The 26,587-nt window shown below is 36.5% G+C and overlaps 1 protein-coding gene across 3 annotated transcripts in view; it reads right to left on the bottom strand.

Moving 5' to 3' along the window:
* The window catches only part of RICTOR (RPTOR independent companion of MTOR, complex 2), a 177,652-nt gene that overhangs the window by 13,347 nt on the left and 137,718 nt on the right, over window positions 1–26,587 (bottom strand). Inside the window, exons 17-35 of one of the 3 annotated variants that reach the window (XM_006889544.1) lie at window positions 24,707–24,872; window positions 24,322–24,423; window positions 24,168–24,214; window positions 22,224–22,359; window positions 21,387–21,586; window positions 21,027–21,153; window positions 20,515–20,679; window positions 20,283–20,359; window positions 19,721–19,799; window positions 14,011–14,120; window positions 13,543–13,630; window positions 12,461–12,553; window positions 11,966–12,072; window positions 11,237–11,466; window positions 7,859–8,870; window positions 7,508–7,579; window positions 3,492–3,669; window positions 2,598–2,682; window positions 1,253–1,486 (exon numbers count right to left, since the gene is read on the bottom strand). In XM_006889544.1, the coding sequence (XP_006889606.1) occupies window positions 1,253–1,486; window positions 2,598–2,682; window positions 3,492–3,669; window positions 7,508–7,579; window positions 7,859–8,870; window positions 11,237–11,466; window positions 11,966–12,072; window positions 12,461–12,553; window positions 13,543–13,630; window positions 14,011–14,120; window positions 19,721–19,799; window positions 20,283–20,359; window positions 20,515–20,679; window positions 21,027–21,153; window positions 21,387–21,586; window positions 22,224–22,359; window positions 24,168–24,214; window positions 24,322–24,423; window positions 24,707–24,872 (3,308 nt within the window). The remainder of the gene's footprint in view (window positions 1–1,252; window positions 1,487–2,597; window positions 2,683–3,491; window positions 3,670–7,507; window positions 7,580–7,858; window positions 8,871–11,236; window positions 11,467–11,965; window positions 12,073–12,460; window positions 12,554–13,542; window positions 13,631–14,010; window positions 14,121–19,720; window positions 19,800–20,282; window positions 20,360–20,514; window positions 20,680–21,026; window positions 21,154–21,386; window positions 21,587–22,223; window positions 22,360–24,167; window positions 24,215–24,321; window positions 24,424–24,706; window positions 24,873–26,587) is intronic. The other 2 variants (XM_006889545.1, XM_006889546.1) reach the window with 2 other exon arrangements.

Below are 26,587 nucleotides of genomic sequence, written 5' to 3' on the forward strand. Positions count from 1 at the left end.
TATATATATCACATCTATATACACATATACATACTCACGTATATCGCCCCTCTCCTTCCTTGGTCTCTGTATTGCTAAGATTACAGTATCATGCTCCGAAATTTGGAGAAATCAGTAAAGAAGAGTTAAGAATCTCAAAGAGATAGATTAACACAGTGACTACAGTAATGAGCTTAAGTACAGCAGAAATTATGTGGATGATTTGAGATTGGGCATGATTTTACGCTGTTGTGCTTAATAGAGTCCCTTTGAGTTGAGAATTGATTTGAAAGCACCTAATAACAAAATAGTTATTCCCTCACTTTCTTTCCCCATATAAAAACTGTCAACTTAGGAACTGCATTGTCTCACTCTATCTAAAGAAGTTTAATTCATTTCTTAGAATTAAAGTTACTATGCTAACCATGCATTGCTAAGGCAGTTTCCGCTATGGGACTTTGATTTGATGTGACTGAAATATCTTAGTATTATTCAAATAACATCATCTTTTTGTTTACAATTTTTCAGTGTGTACAGAAAATGGAGATTAGGAACAGTTTGGGTATCCTTTTACAATATAACATTACGAATAAAAAAAATCACATACTGTAAGAAAGTTTTGATATTTCATGAAGCTTTCACCTTATTTAGAAAACAAGTTCAGTGAAAGAAAAGACACACTGTGCTAGATGTGTGTATTCATCCTCTTAAAAGAACTTCATTCTCTTGCTAGCCAATCAAGTGCTCTTTTCATTATAACACACTGCTAGAATGGAAGGAAAAAACTACATTTTCAAAATTCCAGGACAGCTGAACAATGTCAACAACTACTACTCTTTACCTTAATTTCCACAACAGAGATGTATTTATCACCTCATTTAACGTCTGAAATCTTCCAAAGGCTACTACTTAAACAAGAAAAAAAATGCTTTGGAGTACTGAAAAAAGTTCTGTCAACATAGCATACTGTAAAAATTTCAGTTATAAAGAAATAATGGATTTTTCAGACACTTAAAAGTAAACATGCTCCTTAAGCACTACACCTTGATTTAAAAATTAAAAAAGCAGTGAAGGATTTAAATAAATTCAAGAAATATATAGGACCTTTTTCCCCAAATACCCTTTCTTTTGTAATGCAGAAGCATTGGGTGATTCTGTGCATCTGCATTACCAAAAGTACTTCCCAGACAAGAATGTGCTTTTATACTCAGCTGAAGTTACCAGAGGACTTGATGATCAGAACTAGTGGCAGATGAAGGGCAACATCACTCACCCGAATGACTGCATATTGCACTTAGCTGGTTACTGGGTTGGAAACCTAGGATTTCGATACAGACACAGTAAAGGCAGTTATCATCCGTGTGCTCCTGTAATCCAGTATCCTCCGTGCTTTCTAAAAACAGAGAAGCATCCGAATGTATTGAATTCATTATTTCTGTAAGACTCATCTGCTGTCGCAGCAAGTGAAAAGAGTTTTTTACAAGACCTCCAGTTCCCGATGGAAGACCTATGCATACATAAACAGAAAACACAAGGTGGTAATTATCAGTAAAATCTCTTTTCCAGATGCCTCTACCTATGTGAAACTAAAGAAGAGAAATTAAGAAAGAAAGAATTCTCTATAGGGCTTCATAATCTAATTGGGAGAAAAAAGAATTTGATTTAAAGTGTAAATCTTATATATTTACTGATTTTAGTATTACTTTAATACTCGACTTTAACTTCAAGCCAGAAAATGATTAATCAACAAGTAAGGTTCATTTCAATCATTATAATAATCATCATCATCATCATCATCAGTATTTTCCTAAACAAAAGTAATGATTCTGGTAAAAAAGCACTAGCTTAAAATGATCTGGTGTTTTTAAAACAAAGGTTATAAAACCTGTGGGCCAAATGTAAATATACATTTTTTTCTATATCTATATATTTTTAAAATTCAAAACTAGAAGAGATCATTGAATTTAGAAATATGTTTCTGTCTCCTCACTCTGAACAAGCAGCTGGGCCTATGAGGATTAGTGCTACCAATGTTTCATGTGTCAGTTTATAAAAACTGAAACAAGTGAACTGTTTTGTTTATCTTGAGGGACTTTTAAAGTCTCCTACAAATTTTGTTGTTTTTTTTAAAAATTTTATTAGTTTTAATGAACATTTACAGAGATTTTGGGTTTTCATTCATTCATTGTTGCACTGTTTTCTCCACCCTCCTCCCCAGTTCATTCTTCTCCCCCCATGTCTGTTTTAATTGTCCCATTGCCACAGTGCTTGTCAAAGCCAGTTCTGATTAATCTCCTTTGTCAGTGTGTCCCTTGCCATTCCCTATCACTCCTCCCTGAGAGAGACTTCACCCTGATTCATAAGGAAAAGGGGATGGCGTCTTCTCTTAGCTACTTCCTGCTGAAAAGGGACAAGTTTTGTTATTTTTAAATGTAACTAAAATACAAACCCAAAACAACAAACACCAAAAACATTAATTATCCATAATTTTTTAGTTGACTCTAAAGTGAGTATATCTGAATTTTCAGCTTCATCCTACTAAAGAAAACTAAGACTCCATTCTCTGACATCCTACCAAAGAAGAGTTTCATGAGGTTTGCACAAAGGCCAGGCATTACCTCCCGAATCATGGGCAAACACTCTCGAAGCTCGATCATCATGCGGGGACAGGTTTTTTGTCTGAAAATAGGGAATATCCTTTACCTAAAACAGATATAAAATCATATTAAGTTTTGCTATTAGAAAAAGCCCATTTTAGAAACAGTGGCAAAATTTAACAAAATCTAATTTAAAAATAACTAGTACAGTACAAAAACTTACAATGAAAAGTTCACGGAAGCATTTTAAATTAACAAAAATGTGGAAAAATGGCATTACTCCTTTATTATATTTTATTATTATACTTTTAATTAATCATGTATTTGGTGATTTAAACTAACTTTAAAATAACAATCTAAAATGCCCCTAGGCTTCTATTCTTTACTACTATCTACCATTTAGAGATCTGTGGGTGTCTAGATATCAACTACAGGATAAACAGGGCTAAGGAATGAAAAACAAGGACTAAATCATATATACTTAACAGTAAGTTTAGGGATTTTTAAGAAATGAAATTTGATAACGTTCTGGAGATATGAGGATGCAAGTTTAAAAGTACAAGAAGAGTTGAGAAATGAGGAAATAATTTTCATCTTAAAATGCTTTTAAACAAAACTGCCTTTTAAAAAAAAGTGCCCTCTTTCAAAAAATTAATTTAACTTTAAAATAAAATTTCTAATAAGCAGCTAGGGAGCTCTGATGGCACAGTGGTTAAAGAGCCATGCTGCCACCCTAAAGACAAACTACCAGCTGTTCCATAGGAGCAAGACGGGCAATGTCCTCCTGAGTGCAATTTACAGCCTCTGAAAACTCACTGGAGGGTCATTATGATTTGGTTCCAAACCAACTCGAAGGCAAAACAACAGTAAGTATAAAAACCAAAAACAAGAAAGCAAAGTCACTGATGACCATACCTGGAATATATCATTGATGTCTACTGGGAGTGCAAGGCCAATATAGTCATCTGAGCCACCATACGTTGCACTGGAAACCATGGATCTCACCGAAGACGACCGCTGCAGGGTATTCTGGTTAATAGGACTTAATAAATCTTCTTTATCTAATGAAGCATAACTTAAAGCTTTCATGAACCTAAAATATCACACATGGAAAAAACACTGACATTAGTCCCCAGATTTTACTATTACTTATGATTAAGAACATCCTAAATTAGAACTCAAGAGAGGTGGGGTGAGCTAAAGTGTGAATTAATAAATTAAAGGTAATCTCTAGGAATGCAGTCCTCTAACTCTCCATTGTACTACAAGAAAATTATCTATAAACAGTTTCCGATAACTCTAACTTTGCTTAAGGGTTTGGCTTGAATTTTAGGAACCTGGACCCCAAAAAAGTCAGAACAGATAATCATGATAAACTTTAGTATTACACATGGTCTTCTGCAGTCCTATGAGGAAAATTTCATGACTGCGTGGAATTCAAATGTACCAATTTAAAGATTAAAAACTACACTTAAAAAAAATCAACTTTAAAAACCAATGTACCCTCCTACAAATGTACATTCATCATTTGCAACTATTCCCTAAATACAAGTCACTCACTGAATTTTTACTGAAGTTCCTTGTATTTTCTTATAAACTCTCTGAACTATCTTCTCCTAGAGTCACACAGCTTAGAATCCTAGAGAGCTGTAATTCCCAAATTGCCTTATTTCTTAATAAAAGCTTATTTCTTTTCTGATTTTGATTGGACAAATATACAAAGGAATTATGACTTATTTCCCTACTTTCAAAAAGTTTACTATCTTGTTTATTGAGAACATATGCATACTTAAAAAATATTTAGTTATTAAAAATTGATATATAAAAGGTCATCAATAATCTTTGCTGTTATTAAACACAATTTCATAGTTGTGTTGCCTAATTTCTACTTTATGAAATTTTCCTTTATCGTTCTGCTATGACATGCTTATTTTATACTCTGAAAATAGGAAAACTGAAGAAAGCACTGCCACAAGAGAGTTTCAGAAGGTCCTTGGCATTCTTCCCAAGGGTGAGTACGAAAGGTCTCTATGTGCAGTGCATTCACTTCTTAAGCAGGGAAAATCCCACCTAAGTTCTTATCTTACTCATGAAATCAGGTACCACATACTCACCTTCCTGAGAGAAGCCATTTACACTTGTGGTATTTTAAGGTCAAAGAAGAATCTGAGTCGAACTGATTCATATAGACAGTGGACAAATCATACCAACAACTCAGAAATCATACTTTCAATTTGTGCAATGCACTTAGGGATACTGATTCAAGTAATTTTCCTCAAAAATTCCACAATGATAAATTTAATATCCACAATGATAAAAAATGTGGGTTCTTTTTATTCATTTTATAAGTGAAAGGGGAAAAAAAAGAACAAACCAAAACAAAGTTTCTCGGTCTTGATTTCAAACTATCATTTTAATGTAAATTTGTAGTTATAGTCTATTTCCCATCAGCTGGCCCAGTGGACAGAAAGTGATGCTACCAAGCCAAAGGTGGGTGACTTTTAATCCACGGCCCTCGGGCCTGTCTTTCATTTTTGTTCAGACATTCCTCTAAGTCGTATAGCCCTGGTGTACAAGTTGCCGTACAGTGGTCACTTGTGGTTGCTGTGAGGCTGAACACTGCGACACTGATGTGTCAAATGTGTTAATGGCTGGTTACCCAATGTGGACAGAGAGTGGGGTGGAGATCCCCGATTAAAACAAGCTTGAAAGGAGGAGTGGCATCCACTTCCGTTAATAGCTTGCCTCAGGAAACCCTATGAACCTGGAGAGAGGATGAAAGACACCCAAGTATTGAGGACTCTCCTTCATAGGGTCGTTATGAGTCGCCTGCAACTCGACGGCATTTAACAACAATAACAAGGCAAACAATAAAAATAAGTAGGGTAACATCAATGTAATTTTTGTCCTCCTCTACATAACTTTAGAGTACACATGAGAATCAAACACATTTGGAAGAGTAACTGATATTTATTCTTATTTGAGAAGCACAAGCTTTTTTTCTACCTCTATACCCTTGCATAAGCTGTTCCTCTTTCTCTAAATGGCTTTTTTTCTCCCTATCAGGATGGGTGTATTGGAGACAGTGCGATTGGCATAGCAGAGTTTATGGCTGTTGTACATAGGGTCACTATGAGTTGCAAGTGACTGAATGGCACATAACAATCCCATCTAAGAGAGTAAAAAATAAACGATGTTCATCATTTATAATACCGATAATTAGCAAATTCATGGATGAGTCCTGAAGAGGGTGAAAATAAGCTGCTCCCTGGAGGCAAGGATTTTGAAGCTCTGTCTCACATACTTTGGGCACATGGCTAGGAGGGACCAGTCTTTGAAGAACAACATTATGCTTGGAAGGGTGGAGGGACAGTGCAGGAGAGGAAGACCCTGGATGAGAAGGATTGACTTAGTGACTGAAGAAGTGGGATTGGGTCTCAGAGATGATGAAACTGGCTCAGGACTGGGCTGGCTTCAGAGCTTTTGTACACAGGGTCGTTATGAGTTGCAGGCAACTCAACGGCATGTAACAACAATAATAACAAAGACAATTCTAACAAATTATACCAAATATAAGTATATATGCATCCAAACCTGTCAAAGAAATCATTTGAGCTAGCTGCCTTTTCTGTTTCAGTCTCATAAATCTTTAAAAACAACTTTATTTCCTAGCTTTAATTAATTTAATAAAGCACATTAAACTCTTTCCTATCTTTTACAGTGAGACATGACAAAGCTAACTGGATGTTTGGGCATAAGCTAATCTTTGGTAACGGCTTTATTTAGGTATGCTAAGTTACTTACAGCCTCTGACTGAATGTACAAGTCTTAAGTACTCAAGTTTCCTCCTCTGCTAATCATTTTATCAACTATCTTGTCCTGTGGTAGTATTAATGCCAGCTGTTATTGTTGATGTGTGCCATCATGTGGATGTCAACTCATAAAAATGTTGAAGGACAGAGTACAACTGCCCTCAACTGCCTGCAAGGCTACAATACTTACAAAAGTGAATCAGGAGGTCTCTTGCCCCCACAATCACTGGCAGACTTCACCAGAGACTCTCTGGTTTGCAGCCAAGCTCTTAATTCCTGAACCATGAGAATTCCTTGTGATTACCAGTAGACACTTCTAACCTGTTGCTTCCACAGGCCTAGGAACCTGACAGTCATATGTTTTAGAAGAAGTATCAACAAGCTCTGGACACAGCCAAAGGTACCTACTTTGAACAAAATTCATGAATCTGACTGCATGAATAATGTAGAGTTGCTGAGAGATTGGTCTGGCTTTGCTCTGGGTGGACAGAGCTGCAAAGCTTATGAATTCCAGGGAGATGAGACATGACTGCACAACTGACAGAATTCTCCAACAGGGGATAGGTAGGATTTATTACTGGTACCAAGAGTCACTTCTAATAAATGTTACCATTATTGAGACACAATGGCTTAATGATATTAAAGATTTGGTTATATAAAAGCCAGGCAAGTTACACCAAGAAATATGAAGATTGTTAATAATAGTATTAACAACAGCTAAAATTTTGCTGAGTGCTTAGTATATGGCAAACATCCTGAAGTACTTGCCATTTAACAACAAAGAAATTAAGAAACACTGTTTAGAAATATTTGGCCTAATAATTAACATCTAAATAAAGAAAGCTGTATCAATGAATTTTAACTACCTATCTTTTCAGAACTAAAATCTGAACACTTTATTTTGACCAGTTTGACAGTCTATAAACATAGCACAGAGGGTCTCTTATCCTTAAGTGCAGACAACCTGTTGCTGCTGAATCCTGAGGTTCAAAGAATGTACTCAGGATTCAAGGGTAATGATCATAGCTATTTAAACAGAAAATTATCACCCTCGAATATTCTGTTATCTTAGAAAAACAAATAAAGAGGTCAACTTTGGGGGGCCTTAAATTGACCTACCTGAAAAGGTTGTTTGTTATTGTAGGTCTTAAGCTCCTGATTCCCCCGACATGCTTCTTTTTAAAATCAATCCTTGCAGAAGCGAGAAATAAAAAAAAGCTTGTGACTTGTGTGTCCTTGCAATGCTTCTACGTTTATATTTGGGGCCTAAAAGAGTTCTTCCCCCCCCCTCGCAGCTGCAAGAATCCATTTCAAATCACATCGGGTAACAAGGAGCTTATAGCCTACCATAAACAGACCAGACTGGCTCTGTAGAGGGAAAAGAAGATGTAATGCCTGGCGAATGTTTCACATTTCAATCTCACAGAATGCAATGATTAATGTTAATTTATAAACACTTATTTTTCTCACCTGCTTGGTGTTAATCTGCATTCAAAGCTGTTGGCCTTCATGGTGATGGTATCAGTAAACAGCACATCTTTTGCTGGAGATGCCAAAGCTTCAGAATGAGATAAGGATGGATGCATTCTTTGTTGCTGTAATCTCTTCAATGTAGCATAGCCAAAGGCATCTCTTGAACTTGTGTAACTAAAGTTACAATCCCCAAGACTTTTAATGGTAGCAAAAGAGGGTGCTTTGAGGGACTGTGCTCTTCTTGGAAGTGTATGAGCAGAACCTGGAGGCACCAGGGACACTGAGTTCGATTTGGAGAGAGAGAGGTGGTTAGACTGTGGCGTCAAATAGTGGCTTGTCTTAACAGTTTTAGTACTTACCACAGTACTCATACTTCCACAGTCCGTGTCCATGGTTGTAGCATCTACTGCTACTGTCTCTCGTGAAGGACTTGAGCTCATTGAACTTATTCCACTTGTTGTAGTATCTGTATTAAAACTTTGGCTACGAATCTTCATATGTGAGCTCGTTGAACTCTCTACAACCAGCCTCTCTCGGCTCGTATTTTCTCTGTGATTCTCTGTGCCAAGACTCTTGGTGAATTTTAAGTCATTCTCTCCAATACTTGGAGTGCTACCAGTGTCTTCAGTGTGTTTGTTCCCAACAAACGAAGTCTCTAGCTGCAATGTCTTCTGTGCTGTTGACATGGGCGTGAAATCATCACTGTGGTTGAAGTCAGCGCTGGAGGGCTCCGTGAGCGTTCGGATTCGTCTGCTGCTCGCCTTATTTTCAGATGGCGCTTTCCCTCCTTTGGGATCACTGCTACTGCGATGTTTTTTATTAGGCAAACTAAGTGAATTTAAGATACGATTCTTTACAAGTTTACTTGAAGCAAAGAAAGGGAATGAATTTTTGTCCTTTATAGGTCCAGGTCGGTCATAAAATGCTGGCTCTGCATCCTCAGTGATGTCAAGGAAAAATGTACTAGTAGAGCTGCTGCCAAATCGGTCATCCTCCAGGATGAACATACCTGCGACCAAAGGATCCAATAGTAAGAGCACGTCAATGATAGCATGGTCCTAAGAACCAGTTGTGGACCACACCTCGGGAAAATGCCTAAACATATCCTCATGGGAAAAGAAATACATATACAGTGAAGGATGACACTCTAATCCTTAAAACCAAACCAAGTCACATGAAAAGAAATTCCCTCAGAGAATTTGGACTTGGACAAAACGTAAAATTCTGCTGTCATGAGATCTTCTGCTATATCCAAAGAAAACTTACAGGACTCATGTGGCACAGCTTACATGGCATTTAAATGGATTACTTTAGTCAAGTCTTGAAAAATGACCGAAAACTTATGATGAAAGGAAAATGAGATGTGATCAAGGCCTTTCACTTAACTGGTCACACATGAGAACAGCCTGGGCCACATGGTCCTTCACTTCCCTATTTAAAACAGAGCTCTCACCTGGAAGTAAATATTAATGATCAAAGAAGAATCTTTGTAGTTACACATCAAATCGTTAGTGGAATATTAGTGCTGGTCTTCTATAAACACCAAAATCAAGCCCAACCGAGCAGATTCCCACTTGGTGACCCCAGAGGACAGAGCAGAACTGCCCTTCATGGTTTCCAAGGACTTACATCTTTAAAGAAACGGACTGCCACACATTTCTCCCACCTTATACAGAGTTACTTTAAAATAAAAATTCTAATACCTACTCTAAGACAGTATAAGCCACATGGAAAAGAAGAGTACCTAATATACCTTCAACAGCAGTGTGATATAACAGGAATAGAAAAAACCACCCATTTAATTAAATTTTTTCTAGATGCTATATTAAAGATATGCTAAAATCAGTTTTAATAAATTTTATTTAACGCAATATGTTCAAAACATTAACAGCTTATCATCTGACAACCATTTATCACTGCGAAGACACCACCTCAAAGATAACTTGTAGGGCAAAGCAGCACTGTCTCATACAGTCTCCTGTGGCTATAACCTTAACAGAAGCAGACTGTCACATCTTTCCTATATGGTGTCCTTGTTGTGTTTGAACTGTTGACCTTTCAGCTAGCAGTTAAGCACTTAACTACTGTAACACCAGGTTTCCTTTCATTTGGTAGGCAAAATATAAAATACTAATGGCAAGATAACTTTTAAAAAATCTAAGTATATAAAATCCAATACATCTCCATTCAGAACACATTTCAAGTGCGCATCCACTACATGGAGTCAGTGGCCAGCACATGCTGGAGAGCCCAATTATTTTAAGGAATCAGTTCTTCACCAACTTGGTTCCACAGTGTGACCCTGCCATTCAAGTATGCCAGGGGGATGGGACGATAGCCCAACAGTGAGGGGATGGTGATGCTAGGCCCACAGGGCAGAAGCATGAGCCTGTGGGAGCCCAGAGGTTGGGCCAACAGTCAGGTGGAAAGGAGAAATAGGCCTGCCCAAATTAAATGAAGCAAAAATGCTGGCCCAGTGGGCTGGAAGATGGAGCTGAAGCCTGGGGTTGAAAAGCTTCCAAACAGAAAGCAGAGGGGATGATAATCAGGTGGTAGCTTAACAGGGAGCATCTCTTTTTTTCCCCCTTGCATACACAAAACGGGTACATTTTATAACTCATGTTACACTGTCTTCTTAAAGGGAGCTCAGGCGGCATAGTCCTCAGAGAGCTCCACTGCTAACTCAAAAGCTGCACCTCTCTGGTGTTTCAAAACTAACTGCAGTTCTGTGGGAAAGAGGCAAAATCCTCTCATGTGATTTATAGCTTCAGACAATCAATGGAAGATCAGCTATTAGTTCATTCTGATCTGAAGGCAATAAGGTATCTTCTAAAAACAAAGACGTAGGTCTTTAGAATTTTGTACAGCACTCAGGACAAGATATAAAAATAAAAACTTTTATATAATATACTATATAGAATTTAGCTTTAATATTCTAGCTTTGAACAATTTTACTAAAATAATTACATTCATTAATTTCATTAACTTAAAATGTGTTGTTTCACTTAAAAACGAACGTACCTTTGGTCTGTAAGTTCTACTTCTGAAAAATAAGCAAAAAGACTAAGTAAATGAAGAAGATGAATGAGTAAACCTTTATTTGCTTGTCAGATTTGTCTCTTTCCTTAGAAGCAGTCGAGGAGTATTGTTCTTTTGGCACATGACTTACACAACTCTCTCTGTGTAGGATTTTCCATAGACAAAAAAGGCTACTTACAGAGAAACTGGCAGTCACATGCTGTTATAAAAAGTGGCTGTAATTATCAAATAATTACCTTAGAAAAAGTAAACAAGGAGTGTAACAAACACATTTAAAACCTGAAATTACAATTAACAATGTTAATTCTGGGTACATGCATCTGTGATGGCACTTACTGGATGGCGCAGATTCACTTTCACTGTTATGCCTGGAGCTGGTTGACTCAGAGTTCAAACTCAGTGTGCTTGGAATCGAGGAGAGTTCATTACAGAGCTGCTCCACATCATCTGGAACCACTGGCCACAGATGCTTGCGACTGTGCCTCACAGCATCCCAGCTCTGACACTTGAGAATATCACAGCCCTGTTTGGTTTTGGCGATGAGCCCAAGCACATATACACAGGTCCTGCATGTGGAAGATGTGATAAGAAAAACTGAGACTCTTAAAGGCAACCAGAATAATCTGTTCATGTACATTTTCATTTTTTTAGGAAAGCCACTAAAAGTTGTTTGGTTTGTATAAAAAAGTATTAAAGCAATGAGGAAAAACCTGGCAGCAATAATTAATTAATTATAATTTTTTTTTGTAAAAGCAATAAAAAGAACATAATACAAATTTAGTTTTAACAAAGGGATAACATTCCTGGCATAAATTTGGAATACACATGCAAGTGACACTTTCACTGTTTACTTGCAAGGTATTCAATATTTAAATACTGTAAATGAAATGATAAAAGTAATCTGTAAAATATTTAACTTAATGAATTTTAAATGAAGATATTTTAAATTCACTTTTAGGGAAGTACAGTATGCTGGACTACACTGAACCATAAAATACTCTCACTTCCCAACCTTTGTGAACAATACTGTATACATTAGAAATATTTCTGAGTCAAATGACATACCCTCTGATGGAAAGAACCTCACATTGTTTGGCAAGTTTTAATATATCTGGAATCACATTTTCTTCTTGTAGCAAATTGAGACCCCAATTTGATGAACCAATATTTCCCTGAAAAAACAGAAATGACTTTTTCAAGTATACTCATAAGAATAACTCAGGAGACTTGGAGACTTTTTTTTTTTTTTTGAGACTTGGAAACTTGATACAAACAAATTAACTCTATTTTATAACAGACAAAAGAGAAAAAAGTGAAAAAATAATACTTCAAAAAAATAAAACAATTAGGCAAGTAGTGTTCCATTTCTCTGAGAAAGGACACTTACACTATAAAAATTAATAATCTATTCACCAGCATAAAAGCAATATATAAAGATGCAGGGACACTTTGATTTTAAACATTAATCTTAAAAGTCATAAATAAAATGTCTATTTTGTTAATATAAATGGGGGAAAGGGAAAAATAAAAGTTGCAAAGATCTTATAAATGTCTTTATACCAAGGCCCAAAGAGATGCTTTCAGTTTTTTAATTTCTTCCCATTTATCCAAATCTGATGTACGAACATTGTGACAGAGTTCTGAAACAATATTCTGGAGAGAGAAAGAAAAAAAAACAACAACCCTTTGTCAACCACAGTGTATTTATGCTTTTAGAATATTTCTTCTTTTACTTTCAAATCTGTTTCATAATGTTTGCGTTTAGTAGTATTTGTTATTAAAAATCCCAAAAGAATTTCCTGAGAAGTAGCACTAGAATACAAGTTGAGAGTTTACTATTCTAGAGTTCTCACTTAGTAGTTGTTTGGTGTGAGTAAGTTACTTAACATCCCATGCCGTGATTTCCTAATCTCCAAAACAGGGAGAAAATAATATTTATCTCATAAGTTTGATAATTAAAAAAATTATTACATACGAAATATTGAAAAAAGTACCTAGCTCTCAGAATTTTAAAACTTTGTGTTCCCAAGATAAACACTGACCAAGAAAAGGAAATACATTATTAGATTATTGTTCCGACACACCAAAACAATTTCTATAACTTTTTTAAAATGTAAAAAAATAATTATTTTAAACACCTAGTTTCAGGACATATTCAGTAAGAAGTACAGAGTACATATTATACTTAAAAAACAACTGGCTGCCTAAGCTTGTACACTATACAAAGTATTTGAGAATAGTGAGGCCCTGAAGAACAATAGCTTCTACATTCAGTTTGTTGTTCAACGAAGATAACTAAGTCTGTATGACACTCAGTTTCACTCAAGAAGAGGAAGAAGGAAATTCAGTCATTTAGCGTGTTGTTTACAAGGAGAACTGAATTTCCTCAACTAACTATAGAAGAACTCGCTTTTGATGGACTGTGTGCTCTACGTAACAAGGTGGTTTTGCAAAAGGTCACGTGTAATTCAGTAAAATGCAGGCAAAGCAGTGGTATTTCTAAGAATTATAAATCCAGACTGTCTAAATTAATAAAAAGACAGACTATTTCATTAAGCAAGTACACTAAGTTTTTTAAGAAACACTTATTTTAGAAATATTAAGAATTTTTTATACCATAAAATAAGCAAATACTATTTTACCTGTACTTCCAACAAATGGCAGCCTGTTTTGTGGTGTACCAGTTGTCCATAAAGGTGTACAGGCAGGTAGACATGTGGACGCTGCAATCTAGTATAATAATAAAAATGACTTAATATACTCACCGGCTCATCTTAAATTTACTAAATAAAACACTAACTACTGATAATCTATTAAATAATTCTCCAGCACAAATAAAATAGGAAGGCATGAGAATTTCTATAGAAAATTAATATGACTGGTCTCCGGGTAAGAACATGGAGTATATTTAGAATACTATCTCAGGAAGGGGATTCAGCATTTTATGAAGGTTAGAGTGATCAATATTGAGTGTTAAAATTTTTCTCATGCAATAGAAGATCTAAAACATGCAAGCAGTCAGAAATTGTTTTTAAAAATAAGTTATTACAAACTGGTTTTAAATTTTTACTTTGAGGATCAGAATATATTATTCCATTACTGGACTGTACCTTTGGTTACTCCGGCGGACATAATTATCACCATCAATAGGCTTCCGATAAGTAGTAAGTGCTTCATTAAGCTGTTCTTCAATCAAGTCAACATATTTTGAATTATATTCCTGGAAGATAATACTGCTTTATTATCATATAACACTGTTTAATGACCTTGACTAAGTTCATGTCAACTACATACCGTATGTTTAAAGCAAAAAACAAGCAAAATGAAAAAGATAATTTGTTCAGGAAATTCTTTTCACTTTCAAGGGGAAAGTAAAGTAATTATGAGTGTAAATATTTTATTCTACCCATATATTTCTATCTGTATTTTGTCTTTCATCTCTACTTAATGAGGGCTCCAGAAAAGTGAGGAAAGAATTTTGATGTTCATCTTAATATTCTCTTCTCCCATCTACCTTTTTATTTCTAATTAGTTTCATAATGTTAAACCCTGAAGATATTTACAAAAAATTTTAAAGTAGAAGTTGACTTCTATCATTTTAGCATCTTTTTAAAAAATTCAGTATTGCACATTTTCTGTGCCCCCTCCAGCTCATGCTACAATGTACCCCTTGTTCCAGATTGTTGTCACACATATAATGCTGAATCATAAATTCCCTCAGACAGTTCTTCTTCCTTACTTGTTCTAGTGCAGTGATCGTTATCTATTCCCTCCTTCCCCATGTCTGTCCTATTTTATAACAGTGGTGCCAAGCGGTATTTATCCTTTGTGACTGAGATACTAATTCTGGCATCTTGTGGTACAAAACAATTCTCTTTCCCAGATTCAGAGAAGATAAAATGTAAAAAGTGATTCTTAGTATAACTTTAATATATTGCCTATAGCATCTTCCAATATCGCAACTCAAGGTTTAAATTTGTTTATCAGTTCTCTCAGCTTGAGAAATGTCAAGCGAGTTCTTCCCTTTCTATTGTCCAATTCCAGTTTTCTGTATATTCAATTACAATACTTTGCTTTGTCCTCCCAAGATGCCCTTTGAAATCTGTTCAGGTCTTTTACTTGGGTATGTTTTCCTTTTATTTTGGCTTCTCAATAGTCCCATACAATTTTTACAGTCTCTTCTGACATTCATTTCAGTATTTTTTCTCTCCTGTTTTTGTAATGATCTTTTATTTTTTTGATGGGTGATATCCTTGATATCATCCTATGACTCATCTGGTGTTCAATGCCCCAAATCTATTCCTAAGATGACCCTGAAATTCAGATGATACTGATTTAAGATTTTATCTTGGTCCCTGTGGACTTACTTTCATTTTCTTTGCCTTCAATTTGAACTTCCATATGAGTGATTGATGATCTGACCACAGTTCACCCCGGCCTAATTTTGACTGCCAATATTGAGTTCTCCAACAATTTCTACCACAAATGTAGTCAATCTGATTCCTAGGAAGCAACAGAACATGCCCTGAAGCAAAACAAAAGGCCCTCTTCAAAGAAGATGCAAATTAGAGAACAGGCAGTAAAAATCTTTGAGGAATTAATTACAATATACCTCAAAAAACAGAATCACATTTTCAGTCGGCTACATTTCTTTAAGTCTGCTGGCAGAAAGTGTTTGGATGCCGAACTAAAGATTTTATTCTTAGGCCACTGAAAATTATTACTAAGCTGGTATTGTGGCTGCTTGGTTACAGAAAAAGGATCAGTTTCCTGATGCAGAGGTCTTCAGCTAGACTCAAGTGTGAGAGATTTGAGAGAAGGCAGTTTAAAAGACCATCTCTTGAGAGCCTGGATAGACGCTGGCTTCCCATGGTTCCCAGATCTGTGGGTGAGGCAACCGGAATTCCTGAGCATCCTCTGGAAACTGGGAGTCTCAGGAACTCTTATGAGTGGAGAAAGGCTATAGACAGCTTGAGCGTCCCGAGAGCCATCATAGCCTGGAAGAAATGCCTGGCATTTCTGGTTGGCCTTCCCACACAGATCTGTGTTTTTTGTGGGTATGTGGGATGGAAGGCCAATGGAACAGATCTGGGTTCTCATGGGAGTTCACAACATCTGGACTGGAAAGCTTAAAAGCTTTGGAACAGAGGAATAAAGGCTTGATATGCCTAGAAATCAATTGGGTCTAGCTTTAGGAGCCTCAAGGAGAAGGAGAGGGAGAAATCAGAAATCAGAAAGATAAAAGGGGCAGAGATCTATCTGGCCAGCAGCTGCCCACACAGAGCACAGGGGAAAGGGAGAGCAGCAGAACTTTACCATTCAGGCATCTTGACACTGTACAGATTGGTTTGGGAGAGAGTAGGGGGTGCCAGTACTCGCCCTAAGGTGGGGGCGCAGCACCTTAACGCATCTCCCAGGTTTCAGAGCACCGTATGTTAGGTTAGGTAAGGTTAGTGGACTTAAAGAAGAAATCAGAGAGAACGGAAGAAAGCTTAATGCAGCTTTATTAAAGGGGGGGAAGGAGAGCTCCCGGGTGAGTTCCTCATCCTGGAGAGGCAGAATGGGAAGTCACACTGTGAACTTATTGGGGAGGATTTTTATAAACAGAGTCTTTAGGAGGGACATTCCATTCTGATTTACGAGCCACCTGCTAGCTCAGCCAAACAAGCAAGGCCATTTGCCCTCTTATCAGCAACAGGCAAGGCCATCAGCATTTGAGTTCTGAATTCTTCATTCTTCTCTTTGGCCCCCTTTGCCCAGACCAACAAATAACATCAACATAAAGAGATCAGCTGGCCCAGTGGACAGAAGGCGATGCTACCAAGCCGAAGGTGGTTGACTTTTAATCTGCGGCCCTCAGGCCTGTCTTTCATTGTTTTTGTTCAGACATTCCTCTAGATCGTATAGTCCTGGTGTACAAGTTGCCATCCCGTGGTCACTTGTGGTTGCTGTGAGGCTGAACACTGCGACACTGATGTGTCAAATGCATTAATGGCTGGTTATCCAATGTGGACATAGAGTGGGGTGGAGCTCTCTGAGGAAAACAAGCTTGGAAGGAGGAGTGGCATCCACTTCCGTAATAGCTTGCCTCTGGAAACCCTATGAACCTGGAGAGAGGATGAGAGACACCCAAGCGTCGAGGACTTACTTCATAGGGTCACTATGAGTCGCCTGCAACTCGACGGCACTAACAACAACAACATTCAAAACTAACAACATCAGATAACAATTATACCAGCTGAGTAAAACAGTTCCTGATTCATTCTCTTTCCTCCTACTGGTAACCTGAAGAGGCCCAAAACTGCTGCCAGAAAAAGGAGGATAAACCACAGAGTAATTTACACTACACTCCAGGGAATCGGCTCCCTTTTTTTCAGAAAAAGCGGTCTCTTCTTATACAAAACAATCTCTTTACATGTGCTTCTGGTAGATTTATTTCCCTTGCAAGAGTTCACTTCATCAAGTTCCCTTTCGCTTTTATATTGTTAGTGTCTTCTTCTTCATTAGATCTTTGTCTTTGGCCTACCCCCTCCCCTCCCTTGTTGTGTACCACTGAGTTGGTTCCAACTGGCACAGGAAGAAACTGCCCCTCCTTTTCCAGTGAAGCATCTGGTGGATTCGAACTGCCCTTGGCCTTTTCATGATGTAGTTGGCTGTCCTCAAGTCAGTTTCTCCAGTGATGCCAAATACAACAAAACACAATGCTGGTCAGTCTTAAATCATCCATCCACACAATGTCAGCTGTGTTTGAGCTGACTGTTCTGAGTATTCTATCAGTCCATTTTATTGACTTTGTTTTTTTTCACTAGTCTCTTGTTTTATCCAGCATACAGTCTTTTTCCAAGGACTACCCTCTCCTAATAGCACAACCAGAGTACATGAGACAAAGTCTCACCATCCATGCTTTGAAGGTACATTCCAGCTGTATGTCTTCCAGGAGAGTTTTATTCTGACAATCTATTGTATACTCAACATTCTTTTTCAATACCGTCATTGGAAGGGATCAATTCTTCAATCTTATACACTGTTCAGCTTTTACACACATCAGGTGAATGAACATGCATGGCTTAGGTCAGGTGCACCTTCACTCCTTCCTAGTTTCAAGAGACCTTTTCCTGCTATTTGTCCAGTGCAAATGTCCTTTAATTTGTCTGTTGCTTCCATACATGTTGATTATGGTTCTAAGTAAAATTATATCCTCACTAACTTCCATTTTTTTTCTTGTATTTTTCATGATGTTTCTTTCTGGTCCAATCAAGAGGACTTCAGCTTCTTTTTATGAGGTGGAATTCATACTGAAGGCTGTAGTCTCTGATCATCCTTGGTTAGTGCTTTAAGGGCCCTTCATTTTTAGCAAGCAAAATGTACCTTCTGCGTATCAACTCATTGAAAAATACCTTTTTTTATTAATATCACCATTTTTCAATGAATCTTCAATTCTGATGTTATATTCTTCCTCATATTGTCCAACTTCTAAGATTATTTGCATAGTAGCCATTTGTTGGGCGTATCTTTAAAATTTCATAGTATAGGGTTAAGTCTGTGGCTGGCGTGGAGGCACCTTGAGTGGTTCCAATCTAGAAATTGGTTTCTTACATCATGGAAGGAAATATGATCATAAACTACAACCAAACAACAAACTCCTTGTTATGTTAGGGTGACTGCATTTAGTCAATGTAGGAGTTCTGTATGAGAATAATTATGTGGTCTGGAAGTTCCATACTTCATGGAATTATCTATAATTTATTATGATTCTCAGCTGAAGGTTTTTATGTAGCAAATAAAACAGAAATAGGCATCGTTCTGGTATTCTATGCTTTCAGCTAAGATCCATCTACCAACAGCAACAGTATATACCTTATTACTGCCAGATGCCTTTAAGTACAATTCAGCATCTTTTCAAGTGAGCTTGCCTATAAAATTCACCCATGACTTAACCAACTCAACAACCTATTTTCCAAGGAATAAATGCACTTGGTTAGGCTAGAATTCTTTATTAGTGACACTACCTCTCAGAATCTTTTTCTTTCTCTCATTTAGTCAGTTTTTTCTAAGAAGCAATTCTGTCTTCTTTTTTGTTCTTTACACACACTTCTCATCATATACTGATAAAAAATTTTGTGGGCAGTACAAATGGTTAGACATCATTTAGACATATTGTGATGACTCTCTAGCTGTCATCTTTAGCAGAAGAGATGCAGATTTACATTCCCAAGAGTTTCCTGGACAAGAGAATGTATGCAATAGTTCACTATAAAAGCACCATAACCGAAAAGTTGTGTCATTCTTAGTATGTGTATTAAATACTAGGGGCCTAGTTGTAAAGGGTTGCACACTGTCTATGAAAAGGCAGTTTAAATTCACTCCCTGTTCCATGGGATAAAGATAGTTAATCATCTCCCGTTCTACTTACTGCCCCTAAAAACCCAACAGAGGTTCAACTATGAGTCAATTCCAACTCGAGGCACATAACAATAACGACACAGAATGTAGGACTTAATGTCACAGAACCATTACATGATTTAATTCCATTAGTTCCAAAATCTTGATATTAAAAATTGGCCCCCAGGGGAGCTCTGGTGGCCTAGTGGCAAGAAGCTGCACTACAATCCTAGAGGGGCACGGTTTGAATTCACCAGATACTCTGCCGGGGAAGGAGGGACAATTTCCTCCTTTACCAGTCAGATCCGATTTGACGGTACACACACACACAAAAAAAAAATAATAAAATAAAAATAAAAAATAAAAAATTGGCCCCTAAATAACAAATTTCCCAAGATAAAAAGCATAGAAGTTAAACCTTTTTCAATGAGATGTTACCTTGTACCATTTCTCCAACTGTTTTGCTACAAAACCTCGTTCATTCAGATAGGAAAATCCTTTTGGAATAGAGAGAAATCTGTAAATTTAAAAGAAAACAGCAGTTTTAACCCCATGCTAAAAAGGGTCAAAAAATAAAAATAAACTTTAAGAACTAAAAGAATTACGGAATGTCCTTTTCCTAAAACTACAAGGTAAACTATAATTTAACTTCAACTGCAAAGAATTCTGGACAATATTTGAAAATGCACATAAATCAACTCACCAGAAAAAAATGGCATTAAAGTCTAAGGAGCCAGAACACATAGAAAAGAAAGCAAAACTCCAAAACAAGAAAAAAAACCCAACAAAAAAGCAAAAATACACATACACCAATGCAATAAAAAGACAATAAAAATACCCTTACAAAAATATGCTCAAAATTGTAAACTTGGCCTACTTCAGGAATTAAAAGGGTAAATTCATTAGAGTAGTTCCTAGTCAAGTTTGAATCCAGCTTTAATATATACTGTCAGAATCTAAAAAGCACAGAGCTTAGAGAACAAAATTACTTAAATTTTACCTTAGAAGGAGAAGCAAACCCTTGTCTCCAAGGTGAGATAAAGCTGGCTTCATCTGAATCAGAGCATGGAGATTGGCCTAAAAGAAAATGATAGTTAGGCAAACTAGCCCAACAATGACAGCAAATCTTTACTTCAAAGATGTTTATATAATCTCTTGTTATTATCTGTTTACATTAAATAATTTAAGGAAAACTCATGAAAAATGTCATTATTTTTAAAAATTACTTTTACCTTGTCTTCGCACGCTTCATCAAGGATATCAAGAGCTTCAGAGGAAATAGTTTTGTTTTTATCATGCAGCTGAGTCACTAGTAACTCGATTCCCCAATTACTGAAGAATTCCACATTGGCTCTCAATAATACCCTTAAATGTTTTGTTGCATATAACCTGCAGGCCTATTAAAAAAACAAAACAACAAACAAAACTTGGTGTTGGACTTTGCGTGGCTAGAGTTCTGCCATTTATATGGTTAGAATGACTGAAATTAATAGTCTAGCCCTTGATATTAATTTTTTGTGCCGTGTAAAATAAAATATAGATATAACTGCCTTTCTGTCTAGCTATTTTTTCACCTTCATGTAAAAACAGAAAGTTGAAACATTCCCTTAGGACCGTGAACATTTTAAATTTACCTCCAATTCCACTACATTTTCTCAGAATTTTAAATTTTATTTAGCTAAAATCTAAAAAGTACTGGCTTAACTGTTTACATAAAATACAACTGAGTATTGTTTTCACTCACATCAGTGGCTGCAGTGAGGATTTTCGAAAGGATTACTCGAGCCAATCCATCTCTGCTATAGTCCAAGCTAGAAACTGTCAGCTTTAGTAAGTGATCTTGGTTTTTCAAGGAACACAGGTTAAGAAGACTTCAAAAAAATTAAAAAACAAAAAAGAAGGAATAATAATGAATGTTATTGAAAACTACTACATTGATTTACTAAGTGTGAACACATATTTATTAATTCTTAACCTAAGCAAAACATTCCTAAAAGTCTTTAAGGACAGATACCACATAAAGAGTGATTACTCTCTTTTATGTATTTCTAAAATACTTCCTAAAATTTGGTACATACTAAATACAGAATGTATAAGTGCTCACCATTGAAATACATTACATTTTTCCAACATTTTGACTCCATGAGGGTGGCAAGAAAGTGTTCCAATAAATAAAAAGTAGTGTTGACTAAGGGTAGTCAATAAACCATTATTCTGAAGACTTCTTTCGGGTTTCATTCCAGATGAGGCATTGAGCCACTGAACAATATCCTTTACTAGGTCTTCTAAGTATCCTTGTCCATCCTAGAAGAAATACATTGTACCAGCGCTGGAAAAGCATTCAATGAACAGAAATGGGGGGGGGGGGGATCAACAATCTAGTGTAAAATAATTTAATGATAATGATGAAGTTCCGTGTAAGAGCTATGAATTGAGTACCTGCTATTTTTAATCCCATTTAGAACAAGGCCACAAATATTTTCTATTTTACAGAAGAATAATCTAGAGTTCTTAGTAAGAAATCTGTCCCAAATTATATAATTAGCCAGTAACTACCAAATTTCCTAATTTAGTGCCACTGCGTTGGAAGTGGCTCACAGCTGACCCTTCATCAGGTTTTCAGAGGCTGTAAATGGGAGCAACTGTCCATCTTTTCCTCCTCAAAGTTGCTGGTGGATTCAAACCACCTGCCTCTGAGTTGGCAGCACAACTTTTACCCATGAGGCCACCAGAGCTCCCAGGATTCAAATCCAGTGGGGGATGGTGAGGGAAGTGGAAAGAATTTGTTCTTAAAAACAGGGCATTCGAATTTTAGAAATAAACTGATTTTATATATATATTTTTTTACGTATACTCAGAAATAAGATTAAAAAGAACTGGAGAATAGGGTGGAAAGGATTCAACAAAAATCATTTATTCTGGAAATATTCAATATAATTACCTCTTCAGATTCAAGAAGAAATTCTGTAAACTGGCACCCCACAACTGTGAGCTGCTTTGACTTGGCAAAATCTAGGTCTAGGTTAGCATATAATTTACTGCTGGGCTTATAAAAGTAAAGTAGTCTTCGCACAAACCTAATGTCAAAATAAAATTAACAAGAAAGTGAGAAACACACAATTACTTTAGGAATTTATCCTTAGTTTACATCAAAGTGCTCTGCATAGATTTTTTTGGTCTTAATCATTAAGGTAAATAAGAAATAAAAGCATTTGGAACAATTCATTTCAACAGGAAAGCAAATTTTCATTGTAAAGCATACATCTGTGGAATAAGAATTTCATGGTGAGATGTCTAAATGAGAAATAATGGAGAAGATAGATGCTGTCAAGAAAAATGCAGATTGCTTGCTAAACATTTAAAAATGAGATAGTGTATAAGGATGACAGAAGAATCCACGTCTTTGAATTGTGGTGTTAGAGAAGAGTACTGAATATGCCATGGACTGTGAAAAGAACAAACAAGTCTATCATGGAAAAAATTGTGACCAAGAGCACTCTTTAGAGCCAAGGATGGTGACACTTTATCTCATATATTATGGGCCTGTTGTCAGGAAGGGCCAGACCCTAGATAAAGACATCACAATTGGAAAAGTGTAGGGTCAGGGGAAGAGAGGAATAGCCTAAACTAGATGGACTGACATGGCGACTATAACAATGGCTCAACTGTACTGGAGATGATGAGACTGGCACAAGATTGGACAAGGCTCAGATCTACTGCTGACAGTGTCACAAAAATCAATCAACTCAAGGACAGACAAAACAACACAAAAGTAAGATTCTGTCACTATGAGGAAGCTGGCTGGGCATAAATGTTCTTTTGTAGTATTCTAGAAAGACCTCTGCACCATGGCTCTATACAAAAATAACTGTAAGCAAATGTTACATTATACCTGTGCCCATTTTTTACAATTTGGTGAAAGGTTAAGCATGAAAGTTGCATTAGGTAACTAAATTTATGAAGAAATGGATTAAATTATTATTTCATAGATGGATAAACTTGGAACTTAATAACTAAATTTATAATGAAATGGATAAATTTAGGTAGCTAAATTTATGAAGAAATTGATATAATTTATGAAATTTCAGTTGTAACATTCAAACTTTATGCTCTAAATGTCTTCATTTCAAGCCCTATAATTCATGAGAGGTATCAAGTCCAGTATTAGGAGTTGAGAAGTCAAAGGTGAATGCATTATGTAATCTCACTCCTCAAAAATAAGAAAAGTTAACGTTTCTTAATTCCAGTGTAATTTATGATTTGCATATTTCTCAAAACAATGAAGATATTAAGTTAAATGTCATGAATAGATAAAATTAATAATGCCTCCCAAAAAGTAAAAATGCCCTCTCATCCATGTAAGTAACATTGGTGACTGGATAATCTAAATGTAGAGGTGATAAAAATCCCAGGCTGCCTAGAGAACAGTCTGGTTGTTTCTAGAATTCCACATGGTTAGGTTTTAATATGTTTCACAACTGATGAAGAAAGCGTCAACTGCTTAAAAAGGAAAATGAGGAAGAGAAAGAATGGCTAATTTTTCCAAAGCCAAGTGGACGTAGAATATTTTAAGAGCAAAACATTTTTGTTTTAAACAAAACATCATCTATTTTGTGAGAAAAACACTACCTCTTTAAGTTAATGACATTATCTCAATTTGAGAATTTTTATCTTAACAGACTTACCTGTTTCAGATCTAAAATCAGGATGTAAATAACTAGGAAAAGAATTAACTCAGTCCTTAAGTAAGAAAATAAAGACTACCTATAAAAGTTACTTATATACCTGATGAAGTTTATTTTAAACTAGCAATTATTACTATTAGGCAAGTTGTGTATTATAATTAAAATTAAATTCTTTAAATTTAAAAATGGTTCTTACATACCTGTGCAACTGTTCATCTTTGTAGTTTCTTAGATTTACATTTGGCCACTGGAAAAACATAAAACATATTTATTTAGTTCATTCTCAAGACATTTAGGACTATAACTGTAACAAAATACAGATAATCTAGCCTTCATCATGATGAGCTCAGATACCTTCAGAATGGTCCCTATGAGATTCCAATTCCATTCAAGGTTTTCTTTATGTTGAAGGACTTGACTATCTCGAAGGTTCATTAAGAGTGCTTCCTCAGTATCCTAAATTAATCAGAAAGTAACAAGGAAAATGAATAACTCTCACCAACCTACTAAGCTTAAACTTTAAAAACAGAATTTCCATTTAAAGACATTATCTCAATTCAAGTTTATTAAGCTAAGCAATTTGTAAAATACAATTCTAAAATACCTAGAATCACTAAATCTTGGAAGGCATTTGGGAAAAATCTATAAGCTAGAATAAAATAACTCATTCAAGTACATGAACATTGATTAAGAATTTTTAAATCATGTTAAAGTTACAACAGCAATTATGTGTGAGCACCTTAAGAAAAAAAATATCCTTTTGAACTCGCAGATACTGATCCCGTTTCTGGTGTGTTGCAATTGATTTCTGAATGATGTGATCTAAGTGAAGGCTATAAGGCTTAGGTCCTCGTTTCTTCATTTCATGGAAGCGTTTTAAACAGTTCAAGGCTGCACTGGCTCTCCTAATGAGACAAACAAGAATTTCAATTAATTTTGTAGACTACCATGAATTTAGAAGTACTTCTGTCGTAAATGATCTTATTAGAGCTCTGGTGGTTATTAGAGCTCTGGTGGTGAAGTGATGATGGAATTAGGCTGCTATCTCGTGGCCCAGTGGCAAGAAGTTGTGCTACAATACCAAAGGCATGCAGCATGAATCCACCAGCTGCTCTGTGGGAAGAGGACGGGTAATCTGCTCTGCAATTTCCTGTCTCTGCAAACCTCCTGGAAGATCAGCTATGGGCTAGTTCCGACTCGAAGGCATATAACCATCATCACAACAAAAGTCAGTGGTTCCAACCGACCAGTCACTCTACAGGATGAAGACGAGGCAGTTGCTTCTGTAAAGATTTGCTGCCTTAAAACCATACAGGCAGCTCCAGGATGTCTTACAGTTACTGGGAGTGGAGATCAACTCAAGGGCAGTAAGTTCTAATTACTCTAGTAAAGCCTGTAAAAAACTGAGCTAAAGAGTTATTAGACAAGTGAATTACTTAAATTTGAAACCACTTAAATAAAAACCACAACACTATAATATTGCTGATCAGAAAAAAACCTATATAATGCTATTATCATGTGCTGTTGTGTTGGTTCCAATGACCAGCAATCCAGCAGACAACAAAATGAAACAGCACCTCATCCTGTGCCATCCTCAAAATTTCTGGTATGCTGGAGTCTATGGTAGCAGCCACTATGGCAGTGCGTACAGGGTAGGCAAAAGAGAAGACAACTCTCAAGCAGATGGATTGACACAGTGACTGCAGCACTGGCAAGTCACAAAGGATGAAGATGGCACAGGATAGAACAGGCTTCAGATCTGTTCAAAGAGTCATTATGAGCTGTACTCAACTACACAGGACCTAACAACTAACATTACCAAGAATGATGCACTTTTCCAGGGACAAGTCTCTCTTGAAGACAAATCAGAGACTGTGCAACAAATTCTCACCATCTTTGTTTCTAAGGAGCTTTCTGGCTGCACGTCTCCAAAGCAGATCTGTTTGTAATTCTAACAGTCTATGGTACACTAACAATTCTTCATCACTGGCACATTCCAAGACAACAGATCTTGTCTTCCTCACTTACTATCCAGCCATGGTAGGCTTAGGAGACAGCTGACTCATTTTGTGGGTCAGGCGCATTTCAGTCCTTAATGTGACATCTTTGTCCTTAAATATTTTAAAGAGGCACTCAGTAGCAGAAATACCCAGTTGTAGGATAGCATTTGATATTCATGACTGTCACTTCTATGGACATTGACTAAAGATCCACATAGTAAGAAATCTTTGACAAGTTTATCATGCTACTGCTTGATGGTCCAGTTGTGAGGGTGTGTGTGTGTGTGAGAGAGAGAGAGAGAGAAAGAGAGAGAGATGTTGTCGTTTCATTCTGGTGGCTGAGTGGTAAGAAGCCATGGAAAGCATGCAGTTCAAATCCACCAGATGCTCTGTGGGAGGAAAAAAATGGACAATCTCCTCCTGTATGATTAAATGCCGCTGAAAACCTGCTAGAGGGTCAGCAAAGGGTTGGTTCCCACTCACTGCACACAATCAACAAACAAGTTGTTGTTGTTGTTATGTGCCATCGAGTCGTTTCCGACTCTTAGCGACCCTATGCACAACAGCTCTAAACCCTGCTCTATCCTGCGCCAACCGCACCGCCTCTGACACACCCATCC

This window comes from Elephantulus edwardii, unplaced genomic scaffold, assembly GCF_000299155.1.
Source record: "Elephantulus edwardii isolate Elephantulus edwardi_28Jun2011 unplaced genomic scaffold, EleEdw1.0 scaffold00079, whole genome shotgun sequence".
NCBI classification, from domain to species: domain Eukaryota; kingdom Metazoa; phylum Chordata; class Mammalia; order Macroscelidea; family Macroscelididae; genus Elephantulus; species Elephantulus edwardii.